Genomic DNA, 22,713 nt, shown 5'->3' on the forward strand with positions numbered 1-22,713 from the left:
TTTAAAAGACGTGTAGACGTGGTGCTTAGGGACCTGGTTTAGTGGTGGGACTTGGCAGTGTTAAGTTTACAGCTGGACTTGGACATCTTAAGGGTCCTTTCCAACATAAATAATTCTATGATTCTAATTCCGCCGTCCTGAGGTTTGTTGAAATATCACAACTTATGTCTACAGTCATGTTGCACAAATAGTTATGGGCAATTTAGAAATACCATGCTTATAGTTTAACAGTGAGTCCATTTAACAAGTTCTTCTGTTAATCAGCATTCTTAGCTATTAATCCAGTCTGGAAAAATATTTCCCTCCTATTTTAAGACGTAACTCAATAAATGCATTTCAAATGGGCAAGACCAGTCCATACAATTTAAGAGAAAGAAAAAAGGTATCATAATAAGCACTTCTACAGTAACTTGAGAAAGTCAATGTCATTTACAGAAAAATTAAACAAGTACGGGCTTAGATATTTCCAAGGAATTGCTTCTCATGTTTGCAAACAAACAAAAAATTCTGTACACCTTAATACAATACTTAGGGGCTCATATCCTTAAGCACTTAAGTTATATAGACTCAGAAAATAAATTCAGGAATTTTCATCTCAGAAATCTGTGACCTTAATTTTAAGATAAACACTGGATTGTTTTAAGTTCTACAGTTCAAAACTCATCTCCAAAGGAATACGGAAGAACCATCAACAGTTCCCAGTCAGATACCTGCCAGATGGAGACTGGCTTAATATAATTGAACTTTTAGACAGGAGTTAATCTCTTTAAGAGCCTGTTCAGTTTAGGAGGCACTTTAATATACAATCATTACAGTAAAAAATGTTCCCAAAGTTTTCCAAGTTGTTTTCTATGCTTGCTGAGACCACAAAAACCGGTCACACCTTTCCAACATGGACTGAATCAGCGCTCTGCAATTAAAGCAAAGGGGAGAGGGGGGAAAAAAAGAAAAAAAAAAGTCAAACAGTAACAAAAACTAACAACAGGAAGACCAGAGTTTTGGTTTGCTCTTTAAAGCAAAGTTTGTCAAAAAAGTGATTTTGTTTCAGAAGTAACATCATGACATCACCCACCATGCATGCCTTCTCTGGAAGGGATAGGCAAGATCAGAGTTTGTGCAGGACTCAGCAAGACAGATATCTCCTTCAGAGAATCTCCTTCACATACATTTTTAATGTATGATTTCCCGTTTCCTCATTTTCCATTTTAAAATGCCTATATTGCACAATACATAGCTCTTAAATAAGAGAAAAGCTTTCAGATGAGTTTAAAATCCGAGGTAAAAATGTGAAATATTTTACCTTTTTGTTAACTGAAAAGAAAGTTTAAAGCACCAAGAAGATCCAAAATGAATACTGTGGATCTTCTGTTGACATGTCATCTTACCTCTGCCTTTTCTCAGCAATTCTCAGTATCTCACAGACACTAGTAAATCTCTCAGACAATTCTAGTGTCAAGCCACACTCCTGCAAGAGAGGCAAGGCACGATTTGGGCCGATGGCCTTTGCCAGTAAGAGGGCTACATTTTCCACAGTGATGCAGTCTGGGCAGCTCAGGCTACCATTGCTGACAGCATTCCCATTCTGTGAGCCATGGTGGTGGAAAGCTGTGCTGTGATTTTTTGCAAGATGCAGAAGAAACTTCCATTCTTCTGTGGTCTCTGGAATGGAACCTAGATGTAAAATGAGTTTGTTACATTATTTGTAAGATAAGGATAATTCTAAGCCTACTGTTTTAAATACAACTGTACTTAAAAGGGAAGGTAGCTATTCTGTTTTTCTCTGTGAAAATTTAAGAAAACCAAGCATTATCAACAAGCAAATTGTGTGCAGAAGTGTACTGCCTTGACTGACTCAGTATAAAGAATCAGTGATGAACTACACACGAAGCTTCACAATAGTTCAGTATTTAAGGTTTTGGATTAAGTCAAGAGACAAAGAATTGTTTTGTCCATCTTAGGGCTACTGAGATTTTTCTTCTAAGCTTTGCCATGTGACACAATGCTTTGCTCATCATAACTTTGTGTGTCTGCATGTGTAATGGGGGGAGTTTTGTGCTGTGCAAGGAGGCTTGCTATTCCTCTATCTACAACACCAAGTTTAGCTTTTACTCCCAACTGATAAACAACTCTACATTCTTGAACTTTTAAGCATTTTCTAGCACAACTGATTTCACAAAACACAGTGTGAAGATACAAGAGTGTAACATCCATTTACATGTTTCAAATATGCTGCACTACACACAGTTAAGGCTACCAAAACACTTCAAAAAAAGAAAAGTTCCAACTCAACTTCAGACAAATCAGTATAAAATAAGGGCAGTTCCTATATTACAGAAGTATGTTTACACAGCTTAAGACTCACTAACCATCTTCTCCATTCAACAGGCTCAAATCATCCAAATGAGCAATATTAGTAAAGGCTTCTAGTCTTCTATCCAGCTCCAGACAGAGAAAAAGATATCCAGGCCAAAATCTTGAATAAGAGAGTAAAGATTTCCAGGAATCAAATATTCAATCTAAACTAAAGTCAACAACAATTAAATGCTTGTTTAAATATCAGTGAAGACAGAAGCAACTGAATTTCTTGAATGCTAGAAATCACTGCAGAGTGGGCACACAGGGACTACCCTTAACCAAAAGGGGTATTTGGTACACTAAATTGGACACTCATCAATATTCATCCTCAGAACAGGGAAGGTTTTTAAATAAAGCCTGTCCAAGTAAGGAGCAGATGGGTCGTTTTCATTTGTACCTTTTTGGGGTCAGAATACCAGCTAACCAAGTATCAAGAATTATCAAGTTTTCTTCTTACCCATGTGATTTACAGATGTCAGCCATCTTCTCTTTTGTAACACAATCAGCAGGGAGTTTAATCAAAAGCAGAATAAGTTGGCTGTAGCCCCAAGTAAACAAATGTGATCGTGGCCTAGAAGATGAAAAATTCAGTTTTAAAGCACTAATGATTTTCTTCAGAACATTCTGTTCTCTCTACAAGAAAGGCAGGTATATGAAAAGAGAGAAGAAAAAACAAATGAAACACTGTGTGTAGTCTCAGTAGAGCAATCACTCTGAAAAGCATTACAGATAAAGTTATTTAGTCCTTTGGTTGCTTCTGCTGAACTCCACAACATGCAAAATGCTCCAAGGATTCAGTGACATCCAAACTGTCATACAAAATCTAAGCCAAAATCCTGCAGACCTGTTAAAAGCTTTTTGCTGCACTCAGGACTTTGGGTGAAACCCTACTTTACCTGGGATTTCCTTCCGCATCCACAGTATTTGCTTTTTGTGGTGCATCATGAGAAACTGCCAAGCACAACCAATCCAGCCGTACAGATTCAGGCTGCAGAAGAGATCTAAGGAGAGATGACCTAGAAAACAAAACACAGAAAAAACCTACCAGTTTTAAATATACCAGATATGGAGAAGCAGAGATCGTGTGTGGACAAAAAAAATATTGTAAAATTAAATACGGATAAGCCTAGAATGATTTATGTTTCTAGAAGCTGAGGGGACCACAGAAAACCATCAGGTTTGCAGGTTGGATTCCCACAGGTTTTTTTGTTTTGTTTTTTTAAATGCTTTCTAACCTTGGCATACTGAACTGCAGGCAAAGGAACAAAAATAGTCAGTTCCACTGCAAGTATTATTTAGAAAAACCCTTTTAAAAGTAGCATCTAATCTAACAAAAAACCCAGTCTGAGACCAAATAAAACTGGCAGAATGAATTGGAATCTGATGCTAAAGAATCTGCTAAAAGCAGACAGATACAGAAGCAGTTAAAGTCCCCAAAAGCCAAAACAAAAAAAAAACCCCACACAGCTACATGAGGAAGAGAACAGACAGATGAAAAAGATTCTATATTCCCTTTACCTTTTATCCTCTGGCTTTGATTTCACCAGACTATCTAAATATGCTAAAAAGTGAGCTGGATCATTCCTGCAAAGCTGTTTGATATCAGAAGGTAAAATATAGGGGTGGAACTTGATCAAGGGCCGAAGAGCTGTTTCCCCAAATTTTTCATAAAGCCTGGAGAAAGAAGATAAACTATCGTCAGTACCACACAGCAAAATTATTATTTTTCCAAGTTCTCTTGCAAGTTCAAGATAGTACTGAAAGGTGATGTCTTTAAAAGATTCCCAGAAAGCTTCATGAAACGTTAAGTGAACCAATTCCTGCTAGCAAGTTAACAACACTGAAGAAGAGGAAGAAAAAAAGGACTTGGCTACAAACCTTTGAGCATGTACCAGTAACAGTGGGCTATCATCCCAAGGCCCCAGGTCATGCAGCTGTTTCAGTATTTTCAACATATCTTCATTTTCCATCGCTAAAGCCACTGGACTATGACAAGTTAGTTCTGAAATAAATCAGCACACAAGATATGAGTTACAAGATATGGGCAAGTTTTTTTTTCTTAACACACACAGCTCGTGTTAAGTGTAAGGACAAAAGTTATCACTACTTTCATGGAACTCTCTAGCTAAGAGTACGAACAAGTGAACAGATCCTACTTGTTTATTTCATAGAAATCAACACCACTAATCTGCACTTACAGCAAATTACAGCAATGAAATGACACAATTAAGGCATGGAATAATATTCTTGATATATTTTCCTTTTCTTTAGACTTATGAGTAGGTAATTTTTCTCTGATGTGAAAAAAGCACACTGCAGGACATATGGCTTGCTGAATATAATGCAGATCTGCATCAGTTTTCATATATTACAGTTTGCTTCTATTAACAAATAAAAACTTCAGCTTGGACACTGACTTCACAGAATGTAGAATTCAACACGAACCTCAATCCTGATGAAATGTGGGTATTAATCTACAGGCACAAATGCAGTCCAACTAAGGACAAACTGGGAATGCGTACATTACTTTCACTTCTAAGGCTCTCAGAATCCAAATAGCAAACAGATTCCCATGAACCCAAATACCAGATACCAACCCTCAAAGCAAGATTCTGTTGTTTAGCTCTCTGTTGGCACCAAATCAATGCTAAGACTTTAATTCATTCTAAAAAGAAATGCGTAAAGCAGAAGCTGAATGCAGAGAACAGATGAAGTTCTGTTTTCCAATATAATCAGGAAGCTTTGGTTCAATAAGGCTAAAGAGGCAAAAATATTAGAAGGGATTTCTGTGGAAAAAGGAAGTCTGAAGTGATCACAAGCCACTCATTTGCATGGAACCATTTACTCCATTCAGTTTTGTTTCACATTAACCACATTTCTCTACAAATAAAATCTTCTGTTTCCAGTGCACATACTGAAGCCTCTCCCCTAGCTTTTGCCTTGTTTCTATAGACATATGATTCTAATTAAGATGCTTTTGCTCTTTGAAGCACATATAGTTGTTTTTAAATAGATCTGGTATGAAATCAGTGCAGTGTTCAACCAACAAGCTCCATATAAATTAAAAGGTTCAGAATTGCAAAGTGGGGGAAGGGGAGGAACAGTCTCTCCAAGGAGCCAGCTGATCTTCAGAAGTTAGCCTTTGGGGAGAAGACAAACAACCAAACAACCCAAAACTGCAACAAAAACTCCCACACACCAACAATCCTCCGCCTCCTACACTACACCTGCAGAAGGAAAATTTGCAGCCAGAAATGAGAGTGTCTTCAAGCTTTTTTCTTTTTTTCTCCCAAACAGTCTTACTCTCAGTTTACTAGTAATAAAATTTTCATTAGTTACCTTTCAATCCTGCAGTGTATGTTTCCCATACATTAGGACTGGTTGCATACATGGTTATAATATACTGCTTTATTCTCTTTAAATCCAAAAGAAAGAAGTAGCTTCGCATAAACCTACAAGCCAAGGTCCACGAAGCTGCTGGCGGCAGACTTCCATCAGAGCTTTCCTCAGCATCACCATTTCCACAAGAAAATACACGCAGCTCAAAACACAGTGTTGTCAACTCAGTGAGATCTTTCTGAACATCTGGCTCTACAACACACGGAGGAGACACTTGAAAGCCGCAGTCCAAAGGTCCCTTCAGATCAGTACTATTTTCACACTTGATTTTGCTTACACAGGTTTCATCAGTATTTCCCTGTTTAGTGCAGTCTTCCAAGATACTACTCTGTTCTTTGTCTACTGGGTCTCCATCAGTTGGATCCAGTTGTAGGTTTTCCTCCAGGACTGCCCTCTGTTCTTCAGCACTCACAGTCTCACTTTTCTTAGTGGAGGAAGCAGAATGCTCTTTGCTGCCAAACGTTCCTTCTAGATAGACAATCCATTCCTGTAAAACCCTTCTCATGCGCTGTGGTTCTAACAAAACCAGGGGATCCTGGAGTTTGGCTCTGCAGCATAAAAAAAGGAGTTTGCTAAGTTGCCTAACAGTTATAAGATGCCACAAGTGAAGAACTATATATGTTTCATGTAACTCAAAGTATACACCTAAACTTGACTAGTCAGTTTTTTTGTAGTTTTGAGTGCATCAAACAGAATTTAGGCTACTTATGCTGTCTACATTTGATATTAGTACATTCTGAGGTCCCCAAGATTTCCTTCAGAATGAATTTTTGTTTGTTAGGTGGTTTGGGGTTTTTTTAAACTATGCTTGTAGTTAGGACAAAAAGATAACACTAGACTACCTAAATAAGCTTTTAGTGGGTTTTGCTTGGTTTTAAATAGGGGAAACAAACCATTGACCAAATTATATCCTTTCAGATCATGTTAACAGACGTGCAGAGCATTACTCTTGCATGTATGTAGTAAAAAAAAAATTTAAAAAAAAAATCAATCATTTTTTACCAAAGCCCAATATATCTATACACTAAGTTTCCCTGCTTACATAGCTTCTGCTGTTGCAGCCTTGAGATCTCTTAGATGGTCCTCCTCTGGAAGCTGGCAGCTCTGTGGTTCTAACCTAGAAAAAGACATTAATTTCAGTCTTATCTGAAGTATTATCTTTAATAATTTAAGGGAGGATTTCCTCAAAAATTTCCTCAAATTTGCAAGGAAACAACATGAATTCCTTTATTAAAAAAACCAAAGCTTTAATTTCTAAAGAAGGAACAGCTCAACAGAAATTATGGATGAATTGGGCATGAAGAGTAACCAATAATACTATTTTTCTAGGCTTCTATAATGGCTTCTACTCCACCTACAGTAGATTTCTGCAGGTACTGAATAAAAATCAGTATCATGCCACTATACGAAAGTTAGTCCAAAATGGTAAATTAGCAAAACATTGGAATATGAAGTAACTTAACTCTGTATTAATTGGACAACCATTAAAGAAGTTCAATGTTTTATAGCTACCATTATTAAAAACAAAAAACCAAAAAACTCCCAAAACCAACACAAAACAAAATCCACAAAACCCCCAAATGCAACCCACACAAACCAAAAACAAAAAGAAAAGTGTTTTTAGGGAGATAAAAGTGTTTACTCCCCACTCAGAAAGGACAGGAAATGAACTGTTGGACTCATGTCCATACCTATAATGAGCATCACAGATAACACTCCATAAGAGTTGCTGAATACACTACATTCTTGCCCTTCAGTCATTACAGCACTGTAGAGACTACATGCTCCACCATCCAAAAGTGCTCAGTGCCCAATCAGCTTCTAGAAAAGGAGTCAGGGCAAACCAGTGAAACCCACCACAGTAATGAAGGCAGCTAGAAAAACCTAATGCTGAGCAACTCGTTCTACTTGAAACAGTAGTTTTTCTTTAGGTTGCTATCCTCAGAACGTTCAGCAAATGCAATTGCTAAGAAAACATTTTATACTCACTCTTTCTCTTCCTGGGGAGATGCTACCAGATTAACAGTCAACTCCTGCAGCTCCTCATCATCCTTTACTTCTTGCCTCCCTCTAGTATCAGGACTTATATGTAGTGTACCAATCTTCTCAGTAGTTTTGCGTACAAAGCTGGAAACGCTAGGAGTCAGAAGTTCAAACATTTAAAATTGGAAATTCAAAACTGAACAAATAAAGCACTTTCTTTCCATTCAAACCATGATTTCAGAAAACTTAATAATCTGAAGAACTCTTGAGAAAAGGATGAGAGCAGCAATGGCCAACAAGAACAAAACTCACTAAGCAGCTGCTCAAAGTTCATACTTCAGTCACGGTCCATACTTTCAGCACAGAATAAAAACCTGAAGTATTTAAGACTTGGGTTTTTTGCTGCTGGAGAAACAGGATCACATACTAACAGTGCTTAGATTTTGACATATATTTGTATGCAAATAAATGCGGATTGGCTACACTGCATTTTAAAGCTTATAAACAGAAAGCATCATTAGGAAATGATGTCTCTCTTGGTCATAAGAAACAGTTTTACAATACTCCAAATTAGTTCTTCAGGTTACAAAGCTCACAAAAAATGTCCTTTTCACATCATCAGTCCCTATCCCTTCAGATATTGTATTCAAAAGAAAGCCCAGTGAACATACCAAACCCCAACTATTTCTACCACTGGCATGAAGAGAACTATGTCATCACGAGTTGAACAGAAAAATCAGCTTCTTGCTTTCTGGCCAAGAACTAGTTTAAGAGCATCAAGAAAAAAAAAAACAAAAAAACAACCCTTTTACTTGCTTGCCAGAGAACATGGCATCTTTTACTATACCAGGGTATAGCAAAAATTGAAGGTTGCTGCAGAAGAGAGAAAGGATTCAAATGTAGCAAAACAATTGGATTTTAACATATAGAAGGATTAAAGGTAAACTTTTAAAAAGTAACTGTAAATATGATAGTATTTTATTTAATTATAAATTGAATGTAGTGAATACTTGAAAATTTAGTCCTCATTACTAGTAATAACTGTTTCTACTAATAAAGTCCTAAAAACTGATTATGGTTTAGAAAAAATTCAAAACATTGCATGTACTTCTGAAGGCTATTCTGAGATCCTCACACTATCGATATCAGCTACAATATTTTGTTGCAGGACACGATTCACATACCTAAGTAACCAAGGGATGGCTACGCAATTTTTCAGACCATCATTAAGGGCCAGCAACATTTTAGCTAAGGAACTAACATACATAAGGGGTTTTTTCAAGTTTAAGTTATGTATTTAACACCATCTCCTTTATATTTGTGGTCCCCCCCCAGCTTTTTAAAGCGACTTTTAAAATAGAAATTTATTTTCCATGTAAAACAGACACTACCATATTTACTTGCACCAGTTACAAGCTACCATTATTCCAAAAACACTTTGGGAATTTATTAGATTCACTGAAAGGTGTGTGCAGGATGATGGCAGACCACGTGGTATACTTTGCAAGTGTGTTTTAGCAGTATCTAGCATGCTTTGAATATTTTAATGTTTGTCCCCGAGCAACATAGGAAGCCTTCACTCATTGTTCAGAAACCTAAGTACCAGGAAATAAAAATCCCCAAACAATATTCACTAAGTTTGCTTTGAATACAAACCACAACCACAGTTCAGAGGGTAATGTTAAACATTCTTAGCCATTTAAAAACTGAGGTTGAAATCTTGGCTCCACTGAACTTAACAGCAGCTCTTTGTATCTTCATTAGAGTCAAGATGGAAGCTTTAAATTGTCTAGCAAACTTGACTGCATCTCCGGTGTTTCAGTTCAGATGTTACATTTTTGCAGAACAGAGTATGAACTAAACCAGACAATGCTACAAATTCAGAGGACAGAAAAAAAGGGAAAGATGTAATGGATGAGTGAACCTGCTGGAAGTTTTACCTTTCTTTGACAGCTTGGAGAGAGACGAGAGGAGATGGGGAACGAAATGACAAAGGAATACTGAATGGGAGAAATGTCTCATTCCGGTCAGCCTCAACTGTCACAGATGCATGAGATACATTGTCTAACAAATGGAATTGAAATAAAGAGTCATGAAACACTGGCCCAGCAAAAATGGAACAATGAAACAAACTGAAAGTCACTAATTCATTAACGGACAACTGGCATACAATATTTTCCTACTTAATATTCAAGAATGTGGGGAACCAGAAAAGCGCTACTTGGTTTTCAAGAGCCATTTTATTACTGACTTTGAACCTAGTAGGCCTGCTTTGTTAACAGTCTTTTGGCTCTATAACAAGGCAAGTGATAATCAACAACCGTATGAAAACTATCTTCTAAAAGTAGACTTACAGTCCATTTAGGAGACAAAAATCTTGATTTAATCCACTAACAGTTACTTAAACACCTAGAAAAATTTAAGTATTGTGGCATACATCAATTCACATTGCATGATTTCCTAAAACCTAAGTCACATATGAACATACAGAGACACATAAGCCATGGTTAAGGTATAGAGCACCCTTTTATCTGAATGGACTTAAAAGTACAATTCTGTCCATAGCTCTCTAGCTTTTGGTAAGAATCACAGGAAATACAGAATCACTGACTATTTCACTCTTACATCCCTAACAGTATCTACAATGTGTTTTGATTAAACATTTCCTGGTACAAACACAGACTGTATCTTTGAGTGATGTAAATAAGAAAAAAAGGATCCTTTTAAGTAAGGATGACACTGCATTTTGCAACAGTCAGCACTATCTGCACTGTTGAGAGGAAAAGATAGCTACTCCGTTACAGAAATTCTACCATCAGAATCTGCAGTCTCTCTGCATAGTGCCTAAAGGTCACAACTGATTTTACGATTGCTTGTAAATAAGGCTGCTTTTGTTCATTATGCAGATTAGAAACCTAAAAACTTATGACATCTTACGTAAATGTGAGCAGGGAAACACTAAGTCCATTTCTCTTAAATACCAAATCAAGTACACATGCTTCAAGAAGCACCTAGAACTTCTCTACTTGGAAATAATCAGCAAATTTGCTATCTCTTGTGGAAGAGAGAGAACTTTTCTATCTTCTAACATTCAAAAACTATGTCCCTTCATTTTAGAGTTTTAATATCGGAAATAATACACTTCCTTTCAAGTTTTCTCACTTCCTGTTTTTATGGTGATGTAGGTAAAGAGGCACATGTAACCCGAAGTGCTACAAACAGCATGTAGCTTATTCAGCAGGTCAACACTACTGACAAGTAGGGGAGTAAATACTAATTTCTCTACTCTCTCTCCCCACTGTGGTTTTCCCCCAACAAAGCATCCAAATTCTCTCCATCCTCAACTGGCATCTACTCTCTGCAAAAGCTAAAAAGCAGCCTTTTTACTGGAAAGCCTCTCTACCATACCTGGAACTAAGCCAGCTCCTCATCATCCCTGGTTTCTGCATCCCCTCCCAATCCCAACCAGAGCAGATAACAAGACACCATTATTGTCTCACTCTAGCTTTCAACTAGTGACAGGTACTTGTTAGGAAATAACAAAAGCTCCCTGGATGGTCTAAATGTTAGTTACTAACAATTCTATCATCCGTACGCTAATGTATACACGTGTAAGTGGTGATCCCCTGTACAAATGGAACTCTGCAAGAAAGTTAAGAACACTTGTCATAAGCCTACTGTTTTCCCTGAAAAAATATAAAGCCAGAGCCAAGATTAAGAAATTCTTTCCTGGAAAAAATATTACTGGAAGGATAGTGGCAGCAAACAAATCTCATTTGAAGCTCAATTAACACTGGTATAGTCAGCTGAGAGAATCACAGTATTAATGCTGAATTGCACATGGAGGGGTCGGGGGGAAAATTGAGTGAAGTCCTAGCTTGGTAAAAGCCCTCTGGACCTTTTGTTTCGTTTCTCTGGGTTTTTGTTTGCTTTTAAGCTTGGATATCTGGGGAGCCAGCATTTTACCCCAATGTTTCAGGACGGAGTTTGAGTGGAAGGTGGGGTGACTGTGTTCCCATTGATCAAATTAGAGGATTTAATCATGAATAACTGGATAGTGGAAAATAAGAGCACAGAGCCAACCCAACTGAATTCTTGTAGAATAAATAGAAATTGCATCCAAATAATGTATTTTCATTAAGAAACATTACCAAGTTCTACTTGCTCATCTTCCTGGTGTGCAGGAAATTCTTTAAGTCTCTCATCTTCTGAGAATGTTTGACTGTGGAGAGAACATGAATCTTCATCTGACTGACTGCCTCTTCGACTGATAACACGATATATTCCAGAGTCTAAGACACTGAAGCTTTCCTGTCAGACAAGGGAGAGGAGTTAGATGTTGAGTGGTACTTCCTTGTTAAACTTCCTGTAATTAACTCAAATAACCATACCCACACAAATAACCTCACAGCACTTCATATTTCACTGTCTGGAAAAACCCTACAGGACAGCATATTTTTGACATATCCAGAACGGAGGAGTACACAGATGCCAATAAGCATGCAGTCCAGTGACTTTATAAAGATGTGTAAGCTGCAACTGCTTTTAGGAAAGCAGCCTGCGGAACAACAGGTGTACTTAGTACAAGACAAAAAGCATCTCTGCTTTAGTCCTGCATCCGAGACTATCACCCCTTTGTACCTGTGTATCCAGGAGTCCATATTCTTTTTGCTGGTTAACCAGAAAAACACGCAGCTAGCACAATTACAGATGCTGCAAAAGTGTTTAGTTCCAGGACACACGTACATTCTTTTGCTCATGGTTAGTCTATGTAGCTTTCTTGCCCATCTGCTAATGAAGAAAAACTTGTCTACCACACCGAGATGGAATTTACATTACTTTGGTTTTTGAACTTTACTTTTTAAACATTGTTAGAGTGAAAACAGTAACTGATATTATATTAACTATGAAGTATTTCCCCTTTCTTGAAAAGCTGCTGGGAAGGCAAGACAATACCAAGCAGCTGTACGTGTAGAAGAATATTAGCAATATGCTTTGATTTTTTTTTTCCTTAGAGCTTTCTGCTTAAGCTTAGAGTGAGACAATTTTTTAAATAGGGCTAGCATAGTTCTGAGCATTTGGACATTCAGTTTTCACCACATAAAACTAGAGTTACAATCAAGATGACCTTTACTGAAGCATGTTAAGACACTAAACTCAGCTGTGGAGAAAGCCTTCTTCGTATCAATCTTTGTCCACATCTCAACCATTAGCCAGAAAATAATATGGAAAAAAGGCAGAGGTCTGAGAGCTTAAAGAATGCAAGTAGTAGTATTTTATACCTCTCTACCCCACCTAATTTTAGAACATAGCATTATCAGCTATAGTAGGCATGGTAAAAATGAAAGCCTCATCTTCAAAGTGAGCATCAAGGTGATTTTAAGTCATAAAGATAAAATCTGCAGGTAACAGTTTTGGCACTACCAATACACGTACATGCGATGAAATACTGCTCCTTCTACTACTGCATGCAGAATCTAGAGGTTCCAACTTTGAAATTAATTCCTCCAGTTGCATAACGAGATCTGGTTGGGTTGAGGCATCCAGCTGAGACTTCAAGTGCTCCAGCTTGTCTAGAGGCAAATTTTTTCTTGCCTAAAAGTACAGAGTGAAACAGAAGCATTATTATTTCTAAAGCACATGTGAAAAGCAAAAGGTACCATATATGCAGGCTAATTTTCATCCTAAAAGTATAGTCTCAGAGTACTTTTCAAAAACTCCAAGAATACGAATCTCAGAAACCTATGAAACTTAATGGAAGAGGGGGACAGGAAACAGAGTGAAGTTGCATTGCACATTTACAAAGGGGTATTTACTTACTTTGCAAGAAATAACTGAATTTTGGAAGAGACAACAGACCCTGGCAGCAAGGGTCCAGAACCCTCTTCTTATCAGACGCTCTATGCAGCGGTCTACCAGCAGAAGGGAGAGGTGTGCCACTTTTCCATTTGTATGCAGACAGAACAACTCACTTTTGTAAACTGCAATATCCTGAATATCTGCAAAACCAAATGCACAGAAGTATCTAAAGGACTGAAATCATTAGTCAATGTTCCATTCTGTTCCTGAAAGAAGGTGAAAACATATTTTCCCCCTGACTGCAAATGTGTGCAAAAGCCTAATGCACAAGTGGCATAGGGAAAACAAATGCTGAAGAGTGCTAAGCTAGCATCTCACAACTATAAAGCATAGTTAAAGTATCAAAACTTTCCAGAGTTGTATTTCTAGAAAGCATTCAAAGAGTACACTAAAGCTAGTGAAAAGTCCCCTTTTCCTCTGAAGGGGGATGAAAAACTAAAGACTGATAAAGATGAGAAATACATCATTGTTAGCTTTGAAACAGAAGTAAAACATTTGCTAGTAGAAAAACACTTCGACCTTTCAGCAGTTTTCAGATGCAATACCTATGCTATATGCAAACACTCCATGACAAAGGCACTGGAAACTTAACACCAAAAGCGGTGGAGAGAAGGGGAAGAAAAAGACTAGCAATGACTAACCATTCTAGGACTATGCCTGTAACCATACACACAAACCCATTTATGAGGGTTCACTCATCTGCCAAATAAGTACATTCCCTGGCTCCAATTTAGACAGGTGTTAGAAAAAACAGGTTTTAAGCTTTCAGCAGCCAATCCTCCTTCACAGGACACCTGACAATAAACCTGAATAAACAGAAATGAGGAAAGGATACTACTGGTTTTACCTCACTAGTACTGCAGGTTACTACCTCTTACTATTTGATTACTGTATTTTAAGATTCACTCCACACCATGTTTTGTTTCTCAAGCATGTTTTCAGAATTATGGAGAGAAGGGTTGGCTGGAGGAGGCAGGGAGAGGGTTAATATTCAAGAATATACTTGGCAGATGACAAGGAATAAGTTTTCTGATCAATGTTCCACAATCCAGCTGCAGAAATTGAGCTTGAAAAGGCTCCATGTTAGGCAAGGACTTCAGAAGTGACAAACATAATAGACAATATTACAAAGCAAAGATTCTTAAAGTTTACCTTTTACTTCACTCCAGAGTAAGACTTGAACACTTTGGGGAAGAAAAATATAAATGCCTCTTTCTGTCCAGGTCATTACACAGTGCTCACTGCAAGCAAAGCAGAGGTTAATGGTGCAACAGTTAATTGTGGTAGTAACTGTAAAATATGCAGGGATAGCATTGGCTTAAGTACAGCAAGAAGCAAGACAGTTGTTTAGCATGATACTTGGAAAATTCTTATGCAAAAAGATGAAGTTGGTAATATAAATTAAGAGAATATACAACTTTTTTATTTTTAAGTCTACTTTATCAACAGGAAGCTATGCTGACAAATACTCACGTCAAATACAGTAGTTTGGGGAAAGATAAAGACTGTGGAGAGCAGCTGGAACTAGTATAATGAGGATCCAGCCTATAAAGTAGAATTATTATCCGTTACAAGCATAACTACAATAATATCACTTTCTTAATGTAGCATTCTTAACCCTGTAAATACAAGCCTGGCTTAAATAAACATAGTCTTACAACAGCAGCATTCATTGTGGTAGTCACACAGACATACCTGCAGAATCAAGGTTTTGGCATTTTTGATAACTACTGGCTTGTGTTATCAGAGGAGAATGTATTAAGATGACAACTAGGATTAATGGTTGACTGCACTAGGAGTTTATTTAATCTTCTCAGCATTAATGCAGTTCTTTTCAGCTAGAAGTCCCAAGTAAATTTATCACTGATAACACTCATGTTTCTACCTGAGAGTAACAACAGGGAGAGGCGGTGAGGACAGCAGCTGCTTGAACTGATGTGTGCTTTGCACTTCCCCATCAAAGTTCACCTCCCACATCCTTGAGCCAGGTCGAGCACAATATATTAAGGGCTGCTGATTCCCACTGTTTTTTCCAACAGGGAAGAAACATGCTCCAAATTCTCCATCTCTCTCTTTATTACCAATTTTCCAGAACTTCTCTCTAGTGGAAAATAACATACTTGTTAAGGCAGAATTAATAAAGGCTCTAATTAATTTTATGGGGTTTTTTTAAGAATAAAAATACTAAATCCTAGTTGCTGAATTGGTTTTGGTGCCTAAAAAAAAATCTGTAATGAATATTATAAAGCTTGCATAAAGCTTATAAAAGACAGGGTACAGAAATATTATTTTAAATGAATGCTCAGATCATGAGGGTGGGTTTTTTTCAGCACAACCAGTCAGTCAACCCGGTGATAGGAAGGTGATGGTGCAAACGGTCCCAGAAACCATTTCCAATCACAAGAAAGATAAGATGGTGATCATGAATAGTCACCATGGATTTATGAAGGGGAAATAATAGTCCTCTACAACAGAATGACTGGCTTGATAGATGAGAGGAGAGTAGTGGATATTGTTTATCTTGACTTCAGTAAGGCTTTTGACACTGACCCTGCTAACATCTTCACAGACAAACTGAGGAAGCACAGTCTAGATAAACAGACCGATAAATGCAAAGTCCTGCACTGGGGGAAGAATAACTCCAGGCACCAGTACAGGCCAACTGATTAGAAAACAGCTTTGTAGAGAAGGACCTGAGGGACCTGCTGAACAAGCTGACCACGAGCCAGCAACACCCCTTTTGGCAAAGGCAGCCAACAGCCTCCTGGGCTGCATTAGGAAGAGTGTTGCCAGCAGGTCAAAGGAGATGATCTTTCCCCTCTTCTCAGCACTGGTGAGATGCATCTGGAGTGTTGGGTCCAGTTCCAGGCTCCCCAGTGCAAGAGATACGGGGACATACTGGATCAAGTCCAGTGATGGGCCACAAAGATGACTAAGGGATTGTAGCACGTGTCTTACAAGAAGAGGCTAAGAGAGCTGGGCTGGTCAGTCTGGAACAGAGAAGGCTCAGGGGGAGAACTCATACGATCCCATGTGTATAAAAATCTAATGGGGCAGTAAAGAAAACAGAGCCAGACTACTCTCAGCGGTGCCCAGTGAAAGGACAAGAGGCAATAGGCAAAAATGGAAATACAGGAAATTCCATTGCAACATAAAAGCTCTGTTATTGTGAGGATGTTGAACCACTGGCAAACGTTGCCCAGAGAGCTTGTGGAGTCTCCATCCTTGGGGATGCTCAAAACCTAACTGGACACAATCCCACACAATCTACTCTACCCAGCTCTGCTCTGAGCAGGAAAACTGGACTAAATGATCTCCAGACATCACTTCAGAAACTCTGTGTGACTCTGTAAAGTCCAACATTTTACAAGTAAAATATAACTTGCCTCTCAGTATCACACAAGTAAGTGCGTGTAAGTGAAGATATGAGCAGTCTTCCATCCAAATAATCAAGCTGAACAACCCGAGAATCTACAGTGGTTATAATCTGAACAGGAAACATCACAAAAGTAGCAGCAGCCTACAGTTTGGAAGAAAAAAAAAAGAAAGAAAACACACTGGTCCTCAGTTCAAAGTAAAGACTATTTCATGAAGTTAAAATTGCAAAATCGAGAAAAGACTTATGCTACGAATACACTGCGTAAGACAGAGATGTTCCTTTCTTGTCTCTCCTTTACAAAACAAGGTTTCAATGCTTAAGAGGCATAAAAGTCTAAATCCTGTTTTCCCAAAACCATTATTGAAGGTTTAAGTTAAAAAAAAAAAAATCATATCCCTGTAGCATCCTGACATTTCTTTATAGAGTGTTTTCTGTAACATTAAGAGAGATTTTTATTCTTGCTTTTGCAAGTTTTGTGCTTTTGTCAGTTCTCTCGATTCTCCCCACAGGTACTTTCACCCAGCAAACAGTTTTATGGAGACAGACCTGAGGGATTATTTGATACAAAAAAAAAAACTTCCACTGCATTTAGGCAGTTTACATAAACTCACTTTCTATATTACCCTGCAGCAAATTACCCAAATACTATTTATTATACAAATGTCTCAGTTTGCATAGGTGGCAGAACAAAGTCACAGACTCCTTAGGAATAAGACACTACTGGGAACTGCACTCAAATTTTCTAGCAGACAGTCACCATTTTTGACAACTTGGAACCGTTTTCTTTGTTAGGAACGTGACAAAGTGCATTACATGAGAGAGTCAACAGTCCAATTCCTTTAACAGGCATGAGCAGACACATTTAATGGGCCTTGCCCTTCTCCTTCCTTTTCTCTCTCTCTTTCCATAGTTGAATTTTTTGGTCTTTCTTTAAATGCAACATTTTGCTACTTTTAAGTCAATTTTCCATCAAAATCTTTCATGAGGGCTAGAAAGGACCTGGAGGAATACACCTATTTCCAGGTCATGCTCCTTCTTACGAATTAAAAGGAGAAGGAAAGGACCTAGTAATGGTAACGCTTAAAGAACACTCAAGGGCTAGAAATCAGGCTGGTATCATTAACATGCATCTCCTTTGCACAAAATGTAACGGATGTAAGCCTGATGTCCACCTACCACTCATTTTAACTAATCCACATCTTTAAGATGACAGTAGCCAGACAGAGCCAAGCAAAAATCAGACTCTGGGATTGCCCTTTCTCAGGCCAACAGCTGAGCTGAGGACTAAAACACACAGCTGAACCTCTAGCTGGAGTCTAAGGAATCCAACAGGATCAGAAACACCAAGACGCTGGACTTGGATACTTGTAAATTCCAAGAGGATTAAGCTTGGCCAGTTTTTAATTCTGTACATTTGAAAGCATTTTTATGTTGCATTACTAAAATAGCTAAAAGAGGGGGTGAGGGAAGTTCACGGATTAGGATTGCTATTGCTGTCTCAAGAGACTGGTTCTTCATCCCAACAGTCAAAGCTACCAGAACTTCATCAGCTGGCAAGACTTCCTCTGTTCTACTTTATTAAAACAAACAAAAAGATTCCATACATCTTCCCCTGTGAACCTCCTCATCTCAAAGTATGTGACATTTTACCTTCCCTTGTTTTGATGTGTTAATCTTGATAGCTGATACTTTTCCCACATGATCTCCTACAAAAACACGAAGGGCGGCTGTATCCCAACATAGAGCTGTGACTTTTCTACCCTTATGCTCAGAGGAAACGTAAATCCGTTCTGGCTTCCCACGACGTTCCTGATTCAGCTCCCAGACCACTACAAGACCTTGGCTGCAAAAATTAAAAAAGAAAATACAATTTGATAATAAGTCTTCTCATGTTTTATCACTGATAAAGATGCATTATTCCAAAGAAACAGAAAAACTATGCAAAGTAGTACATCTCAGAGCTGGCTGTGTTTGAGGTTGCATGCTTTCAAGAAGTGTCACATTTTTAATTCTGAAGAAGTGTCCTTCCTTGCATTACAATGCATCAGCAGCTTTGTTTGGAAGGGTACTCTCACATTTACTGGAATTGCCAGTGAGGATGCGGAAAAATAAGCATTTAAATGGATCTTAAACAATGTAAGTGGTATTAACTACCAATCTCACTCTGCCAAGTTAATGAAGACACTCCTTTTGATGCTGAAAGGTCTCAGAGACATTTATCATCATAACTTCACATGCATTAACTAGCTCTCCCATAGATGTTCTGTTACAGAAATAATACTTATTCTGGAACAATTATTCCAGAAAAAAAGTTAAGCAAACTGTGCAGAGAATTATTCTGTATGGGCCTCTACCAGCTAATTCCCCAGCCTGCTCCAAGTTCTCAGCAGATGTCCAAGTCTGAAACATAGAAGCTACTTAAAAATATTTATCCAGCATTCAGGTTTGCGAGTACATCACTCACCTGGTGGCAACAGCAACATAGTCTTCATCATGCAAACAACAGGCAACCCGGGAAACGGCACCTTCCTGAAAGCAAGTATGGGAGTAAGTGCAGGTAAAAGCTGTTCTTGTACTGCCTTTACCACTAACTGACTTTTATCTTTAAGACATAAACCAGATTCATGTCAACAGTTGCTACCACTTCACTGTGATGTGGTGGTTTGGGGTTTTTTGTTGTTTGGGTTTTGTTTGCAAACACCGAACTTACTCTAAAAAGATGCAGCTGACAACAACATGACAACATCAAGAGAAATTATTGCAGTTCACTCTCTGACTTGGAAAACAGAGAAAACAGTCTCCTGTCCTCACACCTATGGAAGCTGTTTTGCCAGAACCAAGTGAGACACTCCCAACCTTAGAAAAAATGGCTGCATTCATGTTATGGTGGGAGCAGCAGTGACTCCCAGGAAAGATCATCTGGCTGTAGAAACAAGAATCCCTGTTCCATGACCTCTTTCAGCAAAAACAAGCCAGCCTATCTTTTCTTTGCTTATCCAGGTAGTTCATAGTTTGGACAGCCAAACATGGGTAGTTACCTACACGTGAATTGCTCTGATTCATATTCAAAGTTTTCTTCTAATTCTTAAATATTCAAGGTGACTTTGTTGCTGCTGTTAAAAGTCGGAATTTGAAAAACAAGAGGTCTGACCCTCTCAAGTAACTTCTTTCACACCTCATGAAATCTATTACACCACACACTCTGGGGATACACTCCAGTATCACAACCTTTTTTAAATGGAGCAGTCCAAAACTTCACTTTATTTGGACAATTCAGCAAGCTGAAAATGGCTGTTGACTCTTAACAAAAATTAACTTGAAACAATGTCTCTTTCCCAATCCTGTTTTCCCTGGAAATTTTTTAATAGAATTCTTTACCCTTACCTTATGAGTGAGAAAGAGTCTTTGCTTCCAACCATCTTTCTGTATAAGGTTCAGTCCTCCTCCTGAACTGCCTAGAGCTAGCCATCTCTTCGACACATCTATACATGTACACTGAAGAAATAAAAATCATAATGCACAACAAGGCTGCTAGTAAGTACTAATAACAATACCTTTTCCTTGCATTATTATATTATTTTTTAAAGGCTTCATTGTTTGCCAGCTCTGTGTACCACTCCGGAAACACTGGCAGCACAGTCATCAAAGATATTAGAAGAGCACTCTCTGTGGTTGGAGCAAACAGTGTAAGACAGCAACCATGTAAGGCTGTATTATTTACCCCACAGCTGCGTTAAGAAAACACACACACAGAGTAATAGGACCCTTTGTTTTCATTACTACTTCTTCCCAAAGTGTTCCCCCCCCATAAGCTAGCATGCACACACCCAAAAAGAATGACATGAATCCTGTGGGTTAATCAGATAATAAACCAAGTAAGGTCATTATTTGAACTTAAAAACAAACCAAAAAAACAACCAAACACCATAAACTCACCTTCAGACGACTAGAATCCAGCCTGAGCGCAGAAAGCAACGGATCCAAACATTCAAACTCTGCCAACACATGGTTGTAAGAGTCCGGAATTATGGGCACAGAGGCCATTGATGTACATGACTAGCGCTACTCACTCATGGGTGCATTACAGCTTCATATTTTAGCTGTACCTGCCAAAAATAAAGTTCTTGATTAGTTCACTTTTTAGTAGTACATCTGTTTTTCTGTTTTTAAAGAAACACCAAACTTCTTCCTGTTCAAATGGTATCAGGTTTCAGTTTGCCAAAAAGGCCCAAGGGCTGCAAAATTAGACCCCTGCTTCATTTACAAGAAGTTTTTGTTGAAGTTCACTTCAGAAAACTTAACCTATCAGAGACCAACTTTAGAAGTATTTAAATTGTAGCTATAAGATATATTTACATCCACCTGTGAAACAAGTTCTGTCTACCTATGCAAAAAGCCTTGTTTCATGGTAAAACGCACTTCCCTCCGTAACACGCACCCTTGACTTGGTGTCAAGGAAAACCCCTCAAGAAAAACATTTAGCATTGGCATTTTATGCCTACATCACCTTCTCCTCCAAAACTAAATTTAAGGAATATTATCCTCAACTGATACCAAATTTATAATTACCTGCATTTGTGCATTTTTTGTGTGTGTGTAAACATGTATAAACTATCCTTTCCACAGTACTTCCTTTCCAGCATACAAGATAGGTAAGACAGAGTGAAAACAAAGAACGAAATAGTTACCGAAGCTGCAACCTCATATATTTCTCCTAAACAGCACATACTTTAAAATAATTTCTTCCTGAGGAATTTTTGAAGTTTAGACCTGTATGTTGCTTAAAAAAACCACACTTGCTACACTTCATACTCAAGCCTCCGATTTTCTAAACAATATTTAGCATGCAATCCCATATATTAAAGAACTCCCTCCCAGAAATACCATAATGTGAAACTTTACACTTCCTTACAAGAAAAGCGAACGCTTACTCTCACCAGGCACTCGGAAAAGGGAAGATACGCATTTAGCCAGAGAGACTGAAAGTTATTTCTTCAAAATTCTCAAAAGCGTCTTAAAAAGCTTGTATTATGGGATTTGAGGACGACTCCACCCCAGAGATAAAGACTAGACCATCTCTGATGGCTGAAAAAGGACTGTTTTGTTCTGGATTAGAGTACTTGGTCCAGAAAGACACCCTACTGCCCGTTTCACACAGCCTGCCATAAGGAAGGTCGCAGACGACCTCCATCGAGCAAAGCCAGCCTGAGATTTTAAATCCTTCCTTGGAACGCTGCTCTCGGAAACCAGCAACCTCCTCCGTGCCCGACCTACCTCTGAGCACACGCTGCCCGTCTGCCAGCCCCCAGCCTGAGAAAAGAGCTACGAGCCCCCCTTGTTTTCTCTCAGATACGCGGAGTAAAGCAAAGTGTCGCCGAAGCTCGGGAGAACCCCGCCAGCTCCTTCAGACGCAGCTGCCCGCGGAAAGCGGGCGGGCAGGGGACGCCTCGGACCCAGCCCCCGAGGGCCGCCGCCGCGCGGACCGCGGCTCCGGACGCCCGCGGGGCGCGGAGGAGCGAGGCCGGCGCCAGAGAACGAAGGCTTCCCGCGCCGTCAGGCCGTGAGGCGCTCCGATAAGCGGCGGCCGGGAACCGGCACGCAGGAAGTCACGGGGACGGCGGCGACTCCCCGGGGCCGAGCCATTCTCCCTCCCGCAGGCACCCACCCGACCGCCCCGGCGGCGAGAGCCAAGCCCGGAGGCGGCGCAGCCCCCGGCAGGCGTAGAGCCGGGAAGCGGC

At 39.0% G+C, this 22,713-nt stretch overlaps 1 protein-coding gene across 6 annotated transcripts; it reads right to left on the reverse strand.

The window, feature by feature from the left end:
- On the reverse strand, positions 1–22,416 carry HPS5 (Hermansky-Pudlak syndrome 5). 6 transcript variants are annotated; one of them, XM_010563851.1, is made up of 23 exons: positions 22,250–22,415; positions 20,912–21,081; positions 20,360–20,470; positions 19,440–19,504; positions 18,626–18,818; positions 16,983–17,116; positions 15,482–15,697; positions 15,070–15,141; positions 14,749–14,837; positions 13,558–13,736; positions 13,174–13,332; positions 11,889–12,048; positions 9,678–9,801; positions 7,744–7,890; positions 6,797–6,871; positions 5,695–6,302; positions 4,234–4,357; positions 3,874–4,029; positions 3,252–3,371; positions 2,813–2,926; positions 2,367–2,473; positions 1,386–1,671; positions 1–910 (listed from the first exon to the last, which is right to left on the reverse strand). In XM_010563851.1, the coding sequence occupies exons 2-23, from the start codon at positions 21,017–21,019 to the stop codon at positions 850–852; spliced, it is 3,408 nt and encodes a 1,135-aa protein (XP_010562153.1). In that variant the 5' UTR covers positions 21,020–21,081; positions 22,250–22,415; the 3' UTR covers positions 1–849. The 6 variants fall into 6 exon arrangements, with proteins under 6 accessions (XP_010562153.1, XP_010562152.1, XP_010562155.1 ...); XM_010563850.1 differs by lacking the exon at positions 1–910 and adding an exon at positions 940–1,214; XM_010563853.1 differs by lacking the exons at positions 1–910; positions 20,360–20,470 and adding an exon at positions 940–1,214 and having other exon boundaries at positions 22,250–22,416.
- Positions 22,417–22,713: the final 297 nt, after the last annotated feature.

The sequence above is a fragment of the Haliaeetus leucocephalus genome, unplaced genomic scaffold (assembly GCF_000737465.1).
Source record: "Haliaeetus leucocephalus isolate CR32 unplaced genomic scaffold, Haliaeetus_leucocephalus-4.0 Scaffold173, whole genome shotgun sequence".
Classification (NCBI taxonomy): Eukaryota; Metazoa; Chordata; class Aves; order Accipitriformes; family Accipitridae; genus Haliaeetus; species Haliaeetus leucocephalus.